We start from the raw sequence: 20,354 nt of genomic DNA, 5'->3' as shown, positions 1-20,354 counted from the left end.
AGATGAATGAAATTGATTTTTTTGTAAATGATATTCAGCATGCCCATGTGACCACCATAATAGACCAAAGTGAACAAAACATATACAGAGCATTCCCTGACATTCACTACGAGAATCGGCGGCAAGCGGCCCAGCGTCAGCACTTGCCTTTCCCGGTGAACGGGGTCCGCGATAGTCACACTGTTTTTTTGTTTTTTTTTCCCCGCTCTCCAGTATAATCCTCCCTTGGAAGTTGTGTTGTGTCGTGTCAGTGTGTTGAAGATTGTGGCTTAATATGGAAGGATTTATCTTGTCGAGTGTTACTTCAGAAAGAGGAATTGTGACGACATTTTGCAACGAAATTTCCTGGTGTTCCCGTTCCACATAGGGCCACTATATTAAGCCTCGTAAAACAGTTTAGGAGTAACAAGGTCAGTTCTGAATAAAAAATAAAGTATACAAAGACAATCCGCACACCATCCGTGAGTTAAAAGAGAGTATTGTACGAGAAATCGGGAGAATTACAGTAGACTAACTTGCACATGTAAATGCCTATTTCCTTCGGAGATGCCAGACATGTGTTGCAGCAGAGGGACATCATTTTCAACACCTGTAGTCAAGGTTAGTACACAATATGAAAACTGTAATTTTAATAGCCAACTCTAGCGACTGTCGCGGACCCGTTCGCCAGGACAGACAAGCTCTGATGCCGTGCCGCTTGCTGCTGTCTCTGGTAGCGAATGTCTGGGAATGCTATGTAGCAGTGTATATTCCTACAAGTCTTTGGAAAGTTGCATTGGAAATAGACTGATACTTTGTATTGAGAAAAACAATAACAATGTATAAGAGGAGCTGTATTGGCAGCTTATGGAAAAAAAAAACCCTCCAGAATTTTGCTTCTACCATTGAACCTATGGACTATGGATAGACCAAATATACAAGGAAGCATGGCAAAACACCACTCTTTCAGAATGTGTAATTAATGCTCATCCCCCAATTTTGAAGAAATAAATTTCAAAAATACATAAATTACAAAACATTATCAAAGTCTTCAATGTATATTCTGTTTCCAGATGGAAGTGTAATTTTAGACTGTAAACTTGTTTACTGTCATTAGTATTCATGATTGAAAACACCTTTTCAGTTGGTGCATTTCTGCTTGGTAAACACAATCTAAACCCTACAAACTATAACGTACAACCACAGCTATAGCTAAAGATTTCTGCACGGAGCATGAGAATAGATTTTGCAGCCATTTGCAAGATATTTTGCACTTTAGTTCTTGCGTGAGACAATTGTTATTCTCCTAGGTTAATTTACAAAGGCTGTCGCAGAGAAGGTGAGACAGATTTTTTCCTGGTTTGGCAACACTGCCTATGGTTTCGGCACTAGTCGTGTCGTGTAGGATGACTCATTCTGTTTCTGTAGCAAGTTGTCACATGTTGCGAAACCACGTTAGTGAGCAGCTGTGTTGATTTACGTGGAACATGTTTAGTTTACCTCTCCAGGTTTTTGTGTATAACATTGCTTTTCGCGATGAGTATACAAGATGAACAGCGACATGCCATAAAATTTTGTTGGTGTTTAGGGAAAAGTGCTGCGGAAACATATGCAATGTTTCAACAGGCATATGCCGATCAAGACAGACTGAGTAGAGCCACAGTGTACCAATGGCACAAGTTGTTCGAAGATGGGCGTGAATCAGGCACTTTGCTTCCGCATCCTGGACAAAGACTGTCCGTGATTAACGAGACTAGTGAATACGGTTGCATACCGCGTGGGCTTTTCAGGATCACGCAACGAAGAGAAAAATACACATTTTCCCGCATCCAGCATACAGCCCGGACCTTGCATCCTTCAACTTTTGTCTGTTTCCTTCAGTTTGCTACCTGACGACGAATTTTCAAACACATTCACAAAGTGGCAGGAGCGTATGGATGCTTGCTTAGCTGTCATTGGTGCCTATTTTGAAAAAGATGTACGTGTACTCGATATGGCTGATTCTGAATAAAAATTTTGTGGTTTGTACTTTTTTTTGTTTCATTTTAATGATTCTTGGAGGGGTCTCGTCTTTTAACTGCTACGCAGTCACGACTTTTTGACCTATTGCACTCATTTTAGTCTCAATCGGCAGCTAATGAACCAAATTTTCATCCTAGTACATTTGCTAGCCAATGGAGGTCGCTGTTTTCCTATACAGGAATTAGTCTCACCTTCTCTGTGACAGCCTTTGTACTTCTTAATACTTGTGTGTGAAGAAAAACCTGCATGTAAGGCATTCGTACACTGTGGAAATAATATTCAAATGCCACCAGTATCAAAACTCAAGACAAATGTGACCAGATTTTGACCTTTTTCGAGTACATCAAATTTTCCCTGCACATCACACCATGAAAAATTGTTTGTGTATTATCTGTAAGCAATGGTGAGACAATTGGAAGGTCGGCTGGAATTTCCTCCTCTCTCTCGCGGTACTAAGTATCAAGTTAAAAGGAGAAAAATGTTAAGCTATGTGGTATTACTATAAATTTTGTTAATACACTAGCAGTACTTACGTGGTTTTATTTCTTTGATGCAGATTTGTTTCATATAGCAATGGTAAGTGTTAGATAATTTTTTTCAACTGGTTTTGTTTCTATATTTTCTGTAGCCCCCTAAAACTTAAAATAGGTGACACCACTTGAGACTGAAAGGTGTTTAAACAGCCCATAAGTGGGAAAAGGATGGGGGATTATTAGTGGGCAGTGAGTTGCAGCAGGATGAATTGTGGTGTTAGTAGTCTAGTTCATTTGATTTTTGAGGGATCCAACTTCCAAATTGTCAACCATTCTACAAAAATTTGTGTTATTTATCAATCAACATTGGCATGTTCGGTACAGCTATTAAGGGAGATCTGTAGAAGTTCTTATTTTAGTTTTCCTGTATAATATCTTACTTTTTTTTCCTCTCATATATCAGATATGCTCTTTAGGAAAACTGTTCAAAGCGGAATTGTGGCCTTAATTGAATCTCACCCACTATCTGCTTGATTACATGCATTCACAGAAGATTACAATAGCTCTATACCTACTGATTAATTCGTATTCTCAATAAGTTAATAAAAAATACAAAACTTTTGTTCTTATCGTGTAGTGAGTATTATTTCAAATGATGTTTCGGGAACAACTGTTCCCTTCCTCAGGTTCTATTTCTCGGCTACCAGAAATATGTCATAGCCACGTCAAATCATTTGAAACGTCAGGGAAAAAGGAAACTGTTTGGCTTAGGTGAAGGCAGAATTTGGAATATTTTTCTAAAACCTTTACTACCTCATGTTCCCATATTTGTTAAAAACCATCACTGTAAAAACTTCTCTGTCTAAAAACCCTATTTACAATTGAAACGTTAAAGAGACGCCCACCTGTTTCACTTCCCTGTGCTGACTGTTGGTTTCTTCCTCGCCGTGTGCAGGAGGTTAGAGAGGGGAGAAATGGCACGCATTTTTTTTTTTACCATGAAATGAGGTCACACCATCTGTTCCATGTATATCAGATCACTTTTGGTATCCTAACACTTTTTATACTTGTATTAGTTAGTCAACATAAAGCAATGAGAGAAAACAAAATCTTAGGATTGAAAAACAAGAAGTAAATGAAGGGAAAATCTCAATAACCTGTAAATGTTTGGGTCCTTTACTTGGCTGTGAAAAGTTTATTTAGAACACTCATTTTTGGTAAAGTATTACATAATGTAGTAGCTTCTTAGTCCTATACAAAAACTGTAAGGTACCCGTGTGTATTGCACTGTGGCATGAATCCACAAGTGTTGTATCTTTGAAATTTGAATATATATATATATATATATATAGATATATAAAAATCAAAGAAGGTAAAAGGAAACACTCACCGGACAGTAGAAAAATTCAAAATTTTCGCTAACTTCGTAGCATCATCGGTGTGAGGATAAAGAGACGGAACCGGAAGTTGGGGCCCTGCAGAGTTGCCAGGTCACCATCAAAGAAGAAACGGTGCGTAGAACGAAAAAAACACTGTTTTGTCACCAGGCTCATCATAAACTGTGCGTGTGTAGGATGAGTTGGGAGGGTGGGAGGGATGGGATGGCTTGGGAGGGACAGTGGGTGAGGGATAGGCATTACTGGGTGGCCTTGTTCAGGCCAGGTGGAGTGGTTGCACTCATGGCCGATATATAGGCCCTCTCCCATCTTTTGCGAACAGAGGCGTTGGCTGGTTGGGGTAGGAGATGGATGATCGCTACCTGGAAGCAGTCGTTGAAACTGATGTTGTGGGGGTTGGTGTGGACGACACGTATATATGTATGTTCTACCCACTTTAATGTGCAGTTAATGTTGGTATTGCATGATAAGTAATGCTTTGAATTTTTAGTGATGCTTTTTTAAAAATGAACTGAACATTATGAAGAAAATGTGGAGATTTTATCTACTGAAGATATTAAAAGATAGGAAAATTTGTAATGTGTAATTCTAAAAGAATTAGTGTTAAGAACAAGAAAAAGGTATTTTGGCCTTTGTGTACAGTGTTTAAGAGAGATATTCTGCACTCATTTTTCATAAATATGCACATGAGCAATCAGTGAAACTGAGTTTTCAATAAATGTCTATTGTTTTGCTGCATTGTATTTTTTTTTTTTTACTAGCATGTTCTAATTTAACATCTCTCATTGTATGCACGGACATGTATAGGCACACACATTGTGGCTGGGATGAAAACTGTCGATGAGAAAGGCTCATAAGTATATATGTAATGCACTGCTGAAAATTTTGTTCACCCTAAAGAGAAACTTCTGTGGGAGCACCTTCAGTGGCAGATGACACTGATGTTCTAGAGAGAGAGAGAAACAATAATATCATGGCATAAAACACTGCTTGAAAGTAGCGTACTTGTAAGGAAAAGTTCAGGTGGCAAGAAAATGTGTGGACACTAGTGCAGTGTTCCAACTCAGTGTCCATCTGTTCATCATGCCAACAGGGAATTAGGGATTTATGTTGTTTTTGTATGCACAGAATTTATTTGTTTCAAAAGTTAATGTAAAGTGACTTTCTGCTTATCTTGCTAAAGCTACAAATTTGTACCTTCCACCAGATACCAGAGAATGCTTGTTTCGACAAGATAGATCTCTCTCAGGAGAGATCAGCTGAAATGCTGCTTTTGTGGCTTTGATCAGACATTGTGACCCGATTGTCTCCTAGACCTAATCCCTTTAGATTTTTTTTTTGGGGGGGGGGGTCATAAAAGCACTGTACAGAACTCCAGCAGCAGATATGCAGACTTTCATCAGAGGATTGTTGCAGATGCTACACACCTTCCGCGAGAAGTTGAATGCTGCCTTGGACGTTGGTGCACATAAAAATTGATTTATTCATATTCCGAAAAAACTTGTTTATTTTATATGACAAATGATAGCTTTTCTTGTTGGCAGTGTTTGTCCTGGACACCTTGCATGAACAGTCAACGAGTTTAGTAGTACTGTCTAATTGACACAGCATATTTTGATACACTCCTTTTAACATTTTGTAAAACTTGTTTGTTTAACTAAAAAATTAAAAAGAAGAACTAAAGACTAATTACATGAAGTAACAGAAAATGCTACTTATAAACAATCTAATAATGTCAGTCGAACTGCACCTTTGACAAAAATGCTGTATAAAGAAATGAATTGCGGAACACTATTAAGTGAGGCGATTATACATACGTATCTAGAAATTATTGGCATTAAAAACTTGAAGTCTGCCTTAAGTATATTATGAGATTTGCGATAAAAGCTTTCATTTACATAAATGTACTTACTTTGGATATTTCACTGCAAGCAAATATTTAATAATTAACTATTAAACAATTAACTCCATCTTGTTAACTGTTATTGAAACATGAAATGATATTACACACAACAATTTAAACCAACTGTAATCAGACCTTTTAATGTGTTTTTCGTAATGTCTTCTGTTTACCCTAATAAGATATAAATAAAGGACGCATGATATGATTGTGCTTGTGTGTTTACAATAAATTTTTTATGCTTGAAATCTTGAAAGGATCATCTGGAAAACCTATGAAAAGGATTTTTTTTAAAAATTTGAAACAAGAATAGACAATTTTATTTTTTGACAGTTTATAGGAGATAATTATAATTATGTAAGAACTGAAAAAAATGGACCTTTGGCAAGAAATTAGCTTTCCTGAACTTACTTTTCTTTGTATGTACCTTTACGGTAACTAACTCTGGCATTCATTGTCACATCAACACAAATCTTCAGTGTCTCCACTTTTCCTCATGCAAGAGAATAAACTGAACTTTGAAATCTTTAGCTGCTCTTTGGGCTGTTTAGTTTCAAATGATGCCAGAACCACGTGGCAGGAATTTATTTGCCATTTCTTGAAAACAACACATATTTCAGTTTTTTTATTCATTTATATACATATGAAGGTATGACATACTGGAGGACATAATATATATTTATTGGTACTCTTTTTAGCAAGTGCAGTTTGCAAATGTCATTATTTTCCCCAAGAAAAAGTATGAAATGTTATTTAAAACTTAAAATATGAATGGGATATTATTTTAAACCAATGCTTCTTGCTGATGATGTGCATGTAACAAAGAATGTTAAGAAAATTTTTCCCAACTTGAAACAGAATCCAGCTGCAGACCTCAAATTTTCAAAATTACCCAAAAATTGCAGTTTTAAAAAATTACTGGTATCTTATTATTTTTCAAAATGTGGGAAGAGGGATAACATACCCTCCAAGAAGTGGTCTTTTGTCTTGTTTCCTTTCAAATTTGGTGCATCCTGCATCCGTAAGACCAATGCTAGAAGCAACTTTCCAGAAATTGTGCTGTGAGGTGGCTACACTGTTTTTACATTATTTTTCCCTGCCAAGAAGTATGGACCTATTTTCAACCAGTGAAATATATCACTGGTACATACTACATTTTTCGTTCACTTTAGGCTATTGTGAAGGCCATAGGGGGTTGGCAAATAATTGCAGGGCTTGCAGAATGAAAGTTTTGTGTAGAAAAGTAGTAGCTAAATAGTAACTAAAACTATACTAACTTAAGAAGAAAAGCTTTATATACTTTTGCAATATACTATGCATTCCACTGTACGACAAAATGACACGGGGATGTGGATGTAGGGCCTTAGACATCCTGGCTTTCAGCTGCTGTAGACTTGAAATTATCAGCATCATATTCCAGCGGTCTTACACCTTAACCTCTCTAGAGTTGCTCCAAGCTAACCATTGATTAGAGGCTGGGTGAGCCCCAAAGATGATTTTTGCAGAGACATACTGAAATCACTCACCCTAAGAATTGAACTCAAGTGTGACACATGGCAGTTAGATGCCATAAACAAATTTAATGTCGTCAAAAAATTATTTGAGCATGTTTATTATTCTCTTAAATATTTGTTTGCTTTTGGTGTTAACAGTAAGCAGTAATAATGCAATATATATGTAAGAGAAGACATAACTTCCAATGCATTAAAAGATGAGAGGAAAACCTGAAAATGGCATGGATTATTCACTCTAATAATTTGTTTAGTTTTTCCATGCAGTTTTTGATCGCTGTCGATTTCGCCACCTGTCTGGTAGCTTCGTCAGCCTGATGACTGATGAAGCTACCATACAGGTGGCGAAATCGAGCGCGAACAAAAATGACACGGAAAAATAAACTGTGAACTTATTCCAGTGAATTACCTCTCTCTGCGTAACCACCAAATGGATGTATTTATTAGATACAAGGCATGAAATATCTCAAAATTTTGATGCATTTTTTCACACATTAGATTGCTGCATTTGTGTGTTATTTTTGGGTGTTCAGTTACAACATGTATATCAGATATGTAGAAGATTTGGAAAGATTTGGAAGCTATGTATCTGCAGGTCTCCAGTATTAAGCTTTTAACAGCGAGAGAAAGAGAGAGAGAGAACAAACCTCAGTTTCACAAGGAAATTGATCACATTATTGTGTGTTCACTCTTGGTGCACTTATTGTGTTCCTTCATGACAGTTGATATCATTCTGTTGCAGCAACAAGCAAGCCAGCCCCAGTTTGTATCTTCAGAGATACCAAGTACACCTCCAAGTGAACCAGAGACTAAGCCTTTCCAAAGTCAATCAGCTGCTTTAGCAAACATGGACTTGGATGACGATTCTCAGTCTGTGAATGAAGCAAAAATGAGAAGTGAACTGTTAAAGAAAAGGAAGGAATTGCTGGACTTGCAGCAGAAGAAATTAGAACTGGAACTTATTGAAGCAAAAGCACGGTTAGAAGAGCAGATAAGGTCTGACAAGGCAAAAAGTGTGCAGTTAAAAGTGGAAGAGGTGAGTGATTTTTGTGATAGAACATTTTGTGTTATCGTGGACAAGAAAAGTTGTATCTTCTTCGAATAAATATATAAAAGACATAAAAAAGTTATTCATAATGCAAACAACATGTAATATCCTTTCCCACCAAGTCAGTAATTTATTTGCAGTCACACTGTCACATGTTTTATAATTTAAGGCTCAGATGTTGGAGTTTTAGTGTTACCAGTTTTTTTTCTGTATCTGGGACAGTATTATTTGATTTAGTCAAGATATGGCTACAATTATTCGTGATGTAGCAAGGAAAGTGCGGTTAACATGCCTGATGAAAGAGGGTTTCCATTACCATGTAGATTTATTTTTAGAAATCTTTAATTTCATAGTTTTACTGCCTCCATTATTATCAGGTTGATTGCTTCTTGATTGCGGATTGTGACACATCTCTGTCAAGTTTGCAATCGGCTGGTGGAGTTTTCATTTTATGCCACTTGCAGCACTAGATGTTACACAGAAGAGGTTATATTGTCTGATTGACTGCTGTTCTGCAGACTGTAACAGTTGTTTCCATGAGAAGCGGGGTTGGTGTATATCTGCATTGTGGTTGTAAATCTGGGTGGCATGTTGTATGACCTGTCAGTTGTCCTCGCTTAGTTGTGGTTTCGCTCCACATGCTGAAGTTGTAGTGGAACCACAGACAGAGCTTGCGCACACCTGTGACTCCTGTACATCGTACTCCCACATGGAGGGGAGGCTAGATTGGAGCATGCTTCCTTATGGCCCGAGTTGAGGGGAGGTGCATGGAGACTTTTAGCCTAAAGTTCTTTTCCTTGTGATTGCTCTATAGGTGGCTGGTTTAATGGGGTAAAGTAGTAAGGTAATTGCATATCTAGGAGTGTTGAGATGTAAGAGGCCAGATTGAGGCCTTTCCTTGTGTAGGGGTTCTCCTACTCTGCCCTGCACTGTCTTAATAGCTCTGCTGCTGTTTAGTCCTGGTTTAGGACTGTAAGAATCACATTGACTTTCAGTGGGGTTGTTACAACCCAGCGGTGTCCGTGACTATTAGTAGCTTAATTTGTCCTGCCACATGACTGTATATCCCAGGGAATGAGAGTTCATGTAGAAATATCTTTTCTAGCCAGGACCCTCCTTCCTGCAAAACTACATCAGCAGAAGTATTAGAACCATGCAGACAATAAAAAGGAGAATATCTCAAGCTACCAAGAAGGAAATCCCTAAATCCATCCTCTGAAAACAATTGAACATGCCATTGCCTCTACTATTGTATTATATCGAATCAGCTGGCTCACAGACATAATCATCAAAGAATACAGGGTGGGTCAAAAGTCGCAATACACCTAAATAAAAGAAGCCACTGTGGGGATAGGTGTCAGTGAGTGTTGGGGGTGGGGGAAAACTTTATGATGAGGTTGATCTTGACGGCCGCCATCTTGAAGTCCGCCATCTTGGATTCAACTTCATTTTTTTAAATGGGAAGGGGGTCGTGCGACACATAATTTTAGGCTAGAATTTTGTCAGTAATTAAATGGTGTTGTCCATTTTGACGTATCTTTATTCGTGTAGGAGTTACAAAGGTTTCTTTTTTCAAGTGTTGAAAAGTGGCACACTTTACATGATGTGTTCGATGTGGCCTCCTTCATGCTGGACAGTCATTTCCATTCTCTTCTGCCACTCCGTATGCACACGTAACAGGACATCTGGTGTAATAGCCACACATGCATCAATGATCCGCTGTTCCAGGTGGCGAAGATCATTGATTTTGACCGCTTACACCATGGCTTTGAGGTGGCCCCATAGGTAAAAGTCCAGGGGAGTGAGATCGGGGGATCTTGCAGGCCACTCCACTGGACCTCGACAGCCAATCCAGCACTGTGGAAACTGTTCGTTGAGTAATCCACGTACCTGCAGACCGTAGTGAGGTGGTGCCCCGTTGGGCTGAAACCATAAGGGGAAGTCACCATCCTCCGTCGCTACGGATGGGAACACCAGCTCCTCCAACATCTCTTTGTAGCTGTCGGCATTCAAATTGTTGTGGATGAACACAGGACCAATGACCCGTGTTCCCCAGATCCCGCACCACACCATGACTTTGGTATGTCCAACCATCTTGGATGGATCAGTCCAATGTGGGTTACTGTCAGACCAATAACGCAGGTTCTGCTTGTTAACCTCCCCGTTAACGTAAAAGTTAGCTTCGTCCGTAAAGAGCACATTCTGGGCGAACTGTGGGTTATCTGCAAGCTGTGCTGTTGCCCATTCCGCAAACTGGAGCCGGCGGTCAGGTTCGTCTTCAGAAAGGTGGTGTAATAACTGCAGCTTGAATGGATAAAAATGATGTGTCTTCAAGATCCGGTGTATGGAGCATATGCCAACACCAGTCACATGAGACATGCTACGCACACTCCTTGTGGGATTGAGGGCGAAGCTACCTAACACGGCGATGGTTGTCGCCTCATCTGTTGATGAACATGGCCTCCCAGACCGTGGCGTATCTTTCACACTCCCTGTGGCAGTGAACCGGGACAGCAACTGTGGCGTGGGAAATTGGATGTCGGTCTGGATGGCGAGCGTTGAAATCGGCTGCAATGGTGCGAGAACTTCTTTCCCCTGATATTAGGATGATCTCAACCCGTTCAGCGTCGCTTAGTTTCATGTTGTCCTGTCAACCTGCAACGAAGAGAGAACCTTTGTAACTCCTACACGAATAAAGATATGTCAAAATGGACAACACCATTTAATTCCTGACAAAACTCTAGCCTAAAATTATGTGTCACACGACCCCCTTCCCATTTAAAAAAAATGAAGTTGAATCCAAGATGGCGGACTTCAAGATGGTGGCCGTCAAGATCAACCTCATCATAAAGTTTTCCCCCACCCCCAACACTCACTGACACCTATCCCCACAGTGGCTTCTTTTATTTAGGTGTATTTCGACTTTTGACTCACCCTGTACATGCTAGTCTACAGTAGAAATCTCAATTAAAGCTGAATAACAGATATTATCATATCACATCTTATCAGAAGATTTTCGAATTACAAAAGGAGCATGAATGCTTTCCCCCTCCAATTCTTTCAAAACCACTGCTATAAAGTGCAGAGCAGTACTGTACAGCAGACAACACAACCTAGCACTTCGCAACATGTAGCACTGTTTGGCAGCAAAAACAGAAAGCCCCTCAACATCAGGTAAACAAACTACATCACAATTTAACATAGGTAGTTGTTAAACCTTTGAGAAAGCAAATGACCTTTCATATTATTATTTTATCAGTTGTTCCCCCAAACCTGTACCACAACAATGGCACAAAACCTGTAAATTGGTTTGCGAGATGGTTTGATATATCTGTTGCCAATGGCAGCAGCAACTACTACCTCATAGTTGAGGCTAGTGTAGAAGTTACTCTGTTACTTTTTGTCTTTGGTGCTTTTGGAGATTAGGTAGATAGCTGTTGCAGTTTCAATCGTCCTTTTTTAGATTTTTTTTTTTACTTTATGTGAGAGAAGTTCTGGCTATCTACCAAAGTCACATACTCGCTGTTTTAGCCACAAGTACAGTTTGTATGTGTAAACAGATTGTACTCAAGTTAGATGATGATTTGCTGTCTTTGAATATCGAGTTGGTCTTTGAAAACAGAGTTATGTTAGAAATCTGAATACAGAGTCAATACTGAGCTGATGATAGAAATCTGAATATAGAGTCAATACTGAGTTGATGTTAGAAATCTGAATACAGAGTCAATACTGAGTTGATATTAGACATCTGAATACAGAGTCAATACCTAGTCGATGTTTGAAATTTGAATACGTGTCTGAAATCTCAATACAAAGTTAAAATTTGAAATCTGAATACGCTCGATGTTTGAAATGTGAATATGTATTCTCCGGTCGCCATACCAACCGGTGTTCGTTCACAGCACAGAATGGTTATTTGGACAAAATCCTGTTTTCCTACTAGCTACTTTGGGGAGAGGGAATTTTAAGGTTACTGCTTTTGCCCAAGCAATGGACCTAATTGACTTGTGTGACTGCGAGTTCCTTCGTAGGTAAACATGGCAACAGAGGGTCACTACCATAAAAGTGGTCTCCGCACTGGATCTTAGGCCGTCGTGGCTGTAGTCTGTGTGTCTAAAATCTGAACACACAGTGGATGTCTTTGAATACAGAGTTGATGTGTCTGAATTTGAATACAGAGTAGATGTCTTTGAAATATGCACGAGGAGCAGTTGCTGTCCTAGAAACTGAATAGTGAGCAGTTGCCATCCTGGAAACCTGCATAGTGAGTAGCTTCCATCCTAGAAACCTGTATAGTGGGCAGTTCCTATCCTAGAAATCTGAATAGTGAGCAGTTGCCATCCTAGAAACCTGAATAGTGAGCAGTTGCCATCCTAGAAACCTGAATAGTGAGTAGTTTCTATCCTAGAAACCTGAATAATGAACAGTTGCTATCCTAGAATCCTTAATATTGAACAGTTGCAATCTGAAAAACCTGAATAGTGAGCAGTTGCCATCATAGAAACCTGAATAGTGAGCAGTTGCCATCATAGAAACCTGAATAGTGAGCAGTTGCCATCTTAGGAACCTGAATAGTGAGCAGTTGCCATCTTAGGAACCTGAATAGTGACCAGTTGCCATCTTAGGAACCTGAATAGTGAGCAGTTGCCATCTTAGGAACCTGAATAGTGAGCAGTTGCCATCTTCGAAATCTGAATAGTGAGCAGTTGCCATAGAAATCAGAATAGTGAGCAGTTGCCATCTTAGAAACCTGAATAGTGAGCAGTTGCCAGTCTTGAAACTTGGAAGGCTTGAATTGCTGTTCAAACATTAAAACTACATCCAGTAATTTTCGAAGACCTATTTGCAGTTTTATAAATCCCCCCCTCCGCCATTTGTAAAATGTACTCTCCATTTCCAAAAGGAAAACAAAAAAGACAATTGTGGCATGCGTGAATGAAGTACAATTAAAGAAAACCATGAGACTGAACTATAGAAAGTGGTTCCGAATATCCTACTAGGACACATTAATCTTCATACTGCCTTCGTGGTGGACATTTCTTATAGTAGCCATGAATAAAAGAATAACAATATTAAGATAAACTATTCACTGGCTTGTATTATAAGCCAGATTATAAGAAAAATTCATAAGTTCATAATGTACATTTATGAATGGTGCCATGCTAATCTGTGGTTGGTGACCAATATATGCTATGTACATAACTTCATGTGTTTGGAAATAGTTTAAGTTTTATGGGCAAAGTGAAAAGTGAAAATTTAGTGGCTAATAATCATGGTTGTCAACAGATGAAGGCAACATGTACAAAAGTACTGACTACACAACAGCACTAAAAAGTGTAAACCATAATTTGCCCTGAAGTGGCACATGTGAAAGGATTCTTAGTTGCACCTGATTACTCTTATTTGACTTTTCTTGCACACTATTCATTATACTGTTAGTCAGGATATGCTCATGGCAATGTCCATGGCCCAGCAGAATAATGTAAGTAGATGTTGCCAGGTGCAACAAAATTTACAATCCAAAGTAACATTTCCTAGCAAAATTATAATTTGATATTTCATGTGGTTTCATGGTCATTACTTGGGTACATGTAGTCTGCTTTTGCTATACTTGCTGACAACCTTATTGGATAGTGACATAGCAGCAGAATTTCCAGCGTTCAACTTTAAAAATGTCAACTCTACACACCATAATTATTCCTTTTGACTGTATTGAAGTGTTTTATGATAACTTTTAAAGATATTTTTTGTATATAATGCCAGTGTGCAGAAGTTAGATACTGCAAATGGACTTTGTCAAGTTTGTGAGATAGAACATTAAACAATGTAATGTGAAAATTAGTAATTTTGCAACTTTCCTTTGGAAGATGCACACTCTCTAACACCCAAAAATATAGTACCCGTCTTTAAACTAATTGTAAAAGATTCTTAACGTTTTCTACATGTATGGTAAGTAAAATGATGAAGTACATTTAAGAAGAATAGGCACTTTCATTTAATTGTAAATCAAGATGTCCACCGAAAACTACAGGGTTGTTAGCCATCACTCAAACACATGCATTTTAGAGTGATTTGTATTCTACCGTGCGAGTGAAGCAGTGGACAAGAATTCCATTCATTGAAGACCCTTTTTCAAAAAGAAATTTGTTACTCTCATTTTTAAAAAAATCGTTAGATTGTTAGATGAAATAAGCCTTTGCAATAAAGCCAACCATGTAAAATGTACAAATTAGATCGTACATTATCAGTGTGTGCTTTCTCTTTCAAGTCAAGCATATGAAAGGTCACAAATCTATAGTCCCACATTCCCAGGCTGTTATTCTCATTTTCACAGAATACTGAGATTGTGGTTAAGACTTACTTCAGCACCAGAATGTGATCAATGATAGCAAGAATTCTGGACTGTAAGTGTGGGCACTAAAATGTCATATTTTCACTTCATCCATAAAATTCCTACTTGCAAACTCATTGAGTGTTGTACATGACTTATACGTGCAAACCACAGATTATCGTGGTGTTGTTCACAAAACTGTGATTTAAGACCCTGTGGTAATTCCTTATAAATTGGCATTCTGGAAGAAAAAGAAAATCAGACGAGTCAATCATTTCTAAAATTTCCTGATTTGAATAAACTGGCAGTCCGAATTATTTAAAAGATATTTCTAAAGATAAGGTTTTGTAATGCAAAATAACACAGCGTGAAAGTCTCTCTTCGGATGATCAAAGTTAGAGTTGCATGACTTGTGAAACACTAGGAAAGACTGCCAATGCATTCTTTCCATCTCTTTATGAATTACACTTACATTTCCTTAACGAGTTTAATTTATTTAATATATTTTTTAGATCTTAACAGCTGTCATTTTACTTAAAATAATATATTCTCTCTCTCTCACTCCTTACAAGAGGGAGGACTGTTCTGCTAGTACTATATAATTGACACCGTGGACCAAAAGTTACGATCGGATGCACAATATATAGTGCAAGAACATATTATTTGCTAGTGAGATTGACGTAGAAAGTTGTAGATAGTCGAGGGCCTCCCCGATGGCATAGTGGTAACATTCTTGCCTTGTGATCAATGGATCCTGAGTTCGATACCCGGTGGAGGCACATTTCACCGTGATTCAGATCCCACTTCAAACTGTAGGTCCAGTCCTGATTAGCCTAACTGTGCACAAAGTGGACTTAAAACAACAATTCAGTTGACATAGTATATGTTGAGAGGAAGTTATTCTCCATACATACATTGTGTGGTGGTAATCCATCTTTTTCTGATAGAAGTCATTCTATCCTAATACTGTGATTAGGAGTATCGAATTCTATTATTTTGATCATTCAGAGCTGCACTGACATTAATCTCTCAGGTATTCTTGTCCTTTTTCACTCTTTAATGTATCTTGTTCAGTTCAGTACACTTTCTGCATTGATTACCACATTTTCTTTCACTTTAATAATTTATCAATATCCGATTGCAACCCTTTTACCCAGAAAAGGCATGTTGGGTGAAACCAAAGGGGACCAAGCTCAAAACATTTAAAATGCAGGAAAATGTAAAACCAAAGATGATTTTGCTATGTTTGGACCATCAAGATTGAGTGTATGTGGGAAAATGTAAAATCTGGGTTCTGTTGTATTTGTTGAACAGTTTTGTGTGTGCATATGAGAGAGAGAGAGAGAGTGAGAGTGTGAGATTGTGTGTGTGTGTGTGTGTGAGTGAGTCAGTTTTGCTAATTTTGTGTTATCGAATCAAATGCATAACATTTTTATATTTGTTTTCTCATTTTGATGTGTATTGTAACTGTGTATGTGCACTTCTGTTGCTTTGGCACTCACTTATCATCAAAGTTGATGAATCTGTCATCCTAGATGTTTGAAGGCTCATATTTTTCATCCATACTTTCTCAGTCTTCACCTATCGTGACATCGGTCCCAAGCAAGGTAGCTGCACACAGTAAGTCTGTCAAAGAGAAGAAGAAGGATCCAGTAACGTCACCAGCTATTAGGCCAATTGTTAAACATCAACTTGCAACAGCAAAGCCACAGTCTTCAGGATCATCGGCAAAGTCACAGTCTTCAGGATCTAAGATGCCATCTCAAGGAACCGTTGCTGCCATCAAACCTAATCTTCAGGTAAGACCTGACTAAATGGGCTTTTGTTTCATATGCACCCATTAACATACTTAATACCAAATTGAGACAGCATGGCATTTTATGCCATTTCTGGACAATCTCACATGCATGACTCGGATTACATTGTGAACATTCATGTTTGTATTGCTAACTTTAAATCCAACCTTGGATAAATTAAGTGAAAGACTATCAGTGGTCCACAGGGACGATGAAATGTAGGTTGGATAATCTGCAACTGCAAATTTCCAAACTTCATTTCCATAGGTGATGTCATGGTGATTATATACAAAGGAACATTAAAATATTAACATATATATGTATTAAAAGATCCGAAAATATGTAATAAAACCTTTGAAAAACTAAAAATATGTAACGAAAAATGATATTTCCAACATTTCCATCCTATTTTTTTTAAACAAATTGCTCATGTCGGACAAACCAACAGAAGCATATCTCATATTTAACACACTATTTTACATATTCCCATTACTTTTCCAACTTTTCTCTGTAACAGTAAGGAACAAAAATATGTTCAAAATTTTGAAATGTGAAACGACTTTAACTAAATGATCTTTCATGTTTTGCACAAAGTAATGGTGCATATTTAAACATGCACAAATGTGGTATGGACTCGGTGCCCAAACTCTTTGTAGTCATTACTTCCACTTAACACTTTGTTAACCATTAGACGCCGAGGCTGATTTTCCAGGTATATGCACTAACACAGAGCATGTTTTCAGCGGGAAATTTGAAATTCTGCATGCTTCTAAATGAAATTTTATATTTTCAGTACTAAGAACGTTAGAGGTACAAATGATACCTTAGTTTTGTTCAGTATACTTTGGGCTATAATTCTGATGGGGAAAAAAAATCCATTATCAGAAGAAGAAGAAAGGGAAAGTAACTTTTTTTTCCATGAAATTTGAAATGTCTGCGATGTCTTAGTCTCCCTCTTCAGAATTCATACCTAATAACTCATTGTCAATTTCACTCAGTGGCAAACTGAGTCGTCTTGCCATCTTATATGCCCTTTACTCTTGTTGGAGGAGAAAAAAGCCTCAATGCCACAGCTCGCTGCTGGTCACACGCCACAAGCTGGGGAACACACACACACTGAACGAAAGTTGACACTCTGAATAACTTCAGTTCGTCCAACTCACTTTGTTAATCTTGTCATACCCTCCGTGGCAACTTACCTAAGTAAACACGTGATGCAAGGGGCTAAAAATAGCATGACCTAAAGAAACAATCAAATTATTCAACAATACTTCCTTTGTAATCCTATGGTGCAGTTTTGTGAAACAGCAAAGAGCAGTCGGCTGTTTTCCAGCCTCTTGTTGGTGGCTGGAGGCTTTTGATTTTCTTTCCCTGTTGCCACCCCCACCCATGCTTTTGGCACCAGGAATGTCAGAAGGCCGTACTTCTATTGCCAAAAGTTATTTTGAAACACCCAAATTGAGAAAGAAAAAAAATTGGACTTCACCCCCCCTCCAAATAGTAACAATGAAATTAGACTTTTACTAATTGTTAATTACATACCTCTAGACTCATGCAGAACTCGAAACATGTATCTCTGATCATTATCCAAGTTACAGTATGTTAAAAAAGTAACATACTATGAAAGAAAGCTGCTTGTGACACCTCACATGCCGTCCTTAAGGGAAATACCTGCTGTGACACCTGTGTCACGGCCCGTCCTTTAAGGGTTAATAGCTAAGCTTGTACTGTACCCTGAGTTTTCCTCCAAAACGAAAGGCATCTTTTCTTCATTGCATCCTCAGCCAATCTTTCCACACTACCCAGAGAAACAACTGTTGAGTCAACAATTTCAAGGCTATTTGCTTGAATATTACATAAAGTGGTGTATATATGCAAGTATATTTAAAGATTATAAAAAATGTGTGTTAAATATGAGAATGTCAAGAAATATGTAAAAATATGTACTTTAAAATGCTGGCTTTTAGGTTCTTATTTGACATGATTGTCAACATTTCACTGATTTGATCTGAAAATGTTGACAAATTTTTTTCATTACGTAATTTTCCGAGTCGTAGTCATGACAAATAGGGGTTCATCCAGACCCTTTGCTTTGAGAGAGATGATACTGAAGAATGAGTCAAGTCTGTAAAATCAAGATACTTTTTTTTTTTAATTACCTAAACAAAATTTACTTCACTAGGTGCATATGTCAGTTAGATTTTCAACCCTAAAGCTGCAGCGGCACCTTGACAATTGGGGGGTAAACTTAATTTTTGCTGAAAAAAAGGTTTTTAAAATTTTAATACATAGTATTTCTCATTAGCGTGACATAATAAGTAGCCTGACCTATGCTGAACAAAAGGTATCATTCATGTCCCTACTATCATTAGTTTCCAAGATGGAAATTTAGAGTAGTAATTTCGAATTTCACACTAAAAGCAGACTTGGCATTGAGGCAAATATGAATTTGTAAGAAAATCATAACCAATCAAATGGTTCCGAAACTTTCAGATACATTACATCAAAATGTGATTGCTATATTGTAGGGCTGATATTAATACACAGGACTATATTTGGAGTGTCTTCAGCACAGAAAACATTAGGAATATCCAAACATTCTGTGTAAATAATCTAATCCTCGTTTTTTGCCCATCATGATTTATTTGTATTATGTGTAACTGATTTTTCCTTTAATGATTTCCTCTATTGTATATCTCACTTGCCAGTTATTGCTCCCTGTCACAATTCATACATTGTATTCGGTTGTTGCAATTGAAATATTTGATTAATGTAGACCATTTTTGGATACTAAGATGAAAACAAAGGCAAAGTACTCTCCCTGTACATCCCCACACCTTTTCCATTATTCTGGCAAAGCAAGGATTCCACCTTGTAAGCATTCTGTGATGTGATCTCTCACTTGCAAATTTTCTTTGGACCAAGAAGCAATCAAGATTGCAGAAAAGGTGGTAATCTGTGGGAGATAAGTCAGGAGAATATGAAAGGGGTTGTAGACATCATGTCTGTAAATCATTGTTCGGTGCTTGAAGGCAAGTCAGCAGTTCATTCCCAGGGTTCAAAACCATAACGAACCTCATTGATGGTCTTGTTTTGATCGAGGGAGATGTGATGAATAATTTTAACTGTAGGCCCCAATACAAGCGACAGTTTGTGGATGGAGGGCTGATTTTTGGATGTGGACTTGGGTTTCTAATGAACCATTGTGTTGATATTTTACCATTGTCATACTATATTTGTCTGAATGTTAGTGCCAATAGTTGAACATTCGTCTTAATTGTACACTCCTGTTCAGGTAAAGTGGCACATATTTCAACTGATCAACCCTACAAAGAGTGCCACTTTATGTGAACAGGAGTACATTATCCATTGTCTTCAAGTGAACAAATTTCTTGTTTTTGGTGGATGGGAATGAACCAATGATGAACGAATGATTTTACTACAATCCAGTGCACTGACTATTACCATATCATATCCACTGGGAATTCTAAACTATTTTGATGCAGTTATGTTAATATTTCTACTATTTTGTGAGAAGGATTTGGGTGGGGGGGGGGGGGATTTGCTTCATTTTATACTGTAATTGCATGTTGGATTTTGAAGGCTACCTCTTTGATTTTTTGCTTTCAATTTGATTCTTTGTGTAGTTCTGTTATGTTGTTCTATTGCATTACATGAGATTCATCTCATGTGTTCCACTTTTGACCTTTTCATTTCTGTTTCCTGTGTTCATCTTTCTTCTCTAGACGGCATCCAATTCTCCTACATAAGCTCATCCCCAATTGCATGGTATGTTGTATATACAGGTTTTACTGGTTTGTAAGGGGGTTTTCTGTCTTTGTATTTGGTAGTATGCTTCTCTTAATTTTTTACTGCTGAATGGTATCCATAGTTCAC

At 37.9% G+C, this 20,354-nt stretch overlaps 1 protein-coding gene across 4 annotated transcripts in view; it reads left to right on the top strand.

Moving 5' to 3' along the window:
• Positions 1 to 20,354, top strand: part of LOC145977855 (uncharacterized) — a 154,619-nt gene that overhangs the window by 65,926 nt on the left and 68,339 nt on the right. For 3 of the 4 annotated variants that reach the window (XM_083110193.1, XM_083110185.1, XM_083110180.1), the window contains 2 exons: positions 8,025 to 8,318; positions 16,236 to 16,460. In XM_083110193.1, the coding sequence (XP_082966319.1) occupies positions 8,025 to 8,318; positions 16,236 to 16,460 (519 nt within the window). The remainder of the gene's footprint in view (positions 1 to 8,024; positions 8,319 to 16,235; positions 16,461 to 20,354) is intronic. The other variant, XM_083110201.1, reaches the window with a different exon arrangement.

The sequence above is a fragment of the Lepisma saccharinum genome, chromosome 1 (genome assembly GCF_977018435.1).
Source record: "Lepisma saccharinum chromosome 1, izLepSacc3.1, whole genome shotgun sequence".
In the NCBI taxonomy this organism is placed as follows: domain Eukaryota; kingdom Metazoa; phylum Arthropoda; class Insecta; order Zygentoma; family Lepismatidae; genus Lepisma; species Lepisma saccharinum.
The sequence above is the reverse complement of the archived record's forward strand: the minus strand, read 5'-3'. Positions and strand labels throughout refer to the sequence as shown.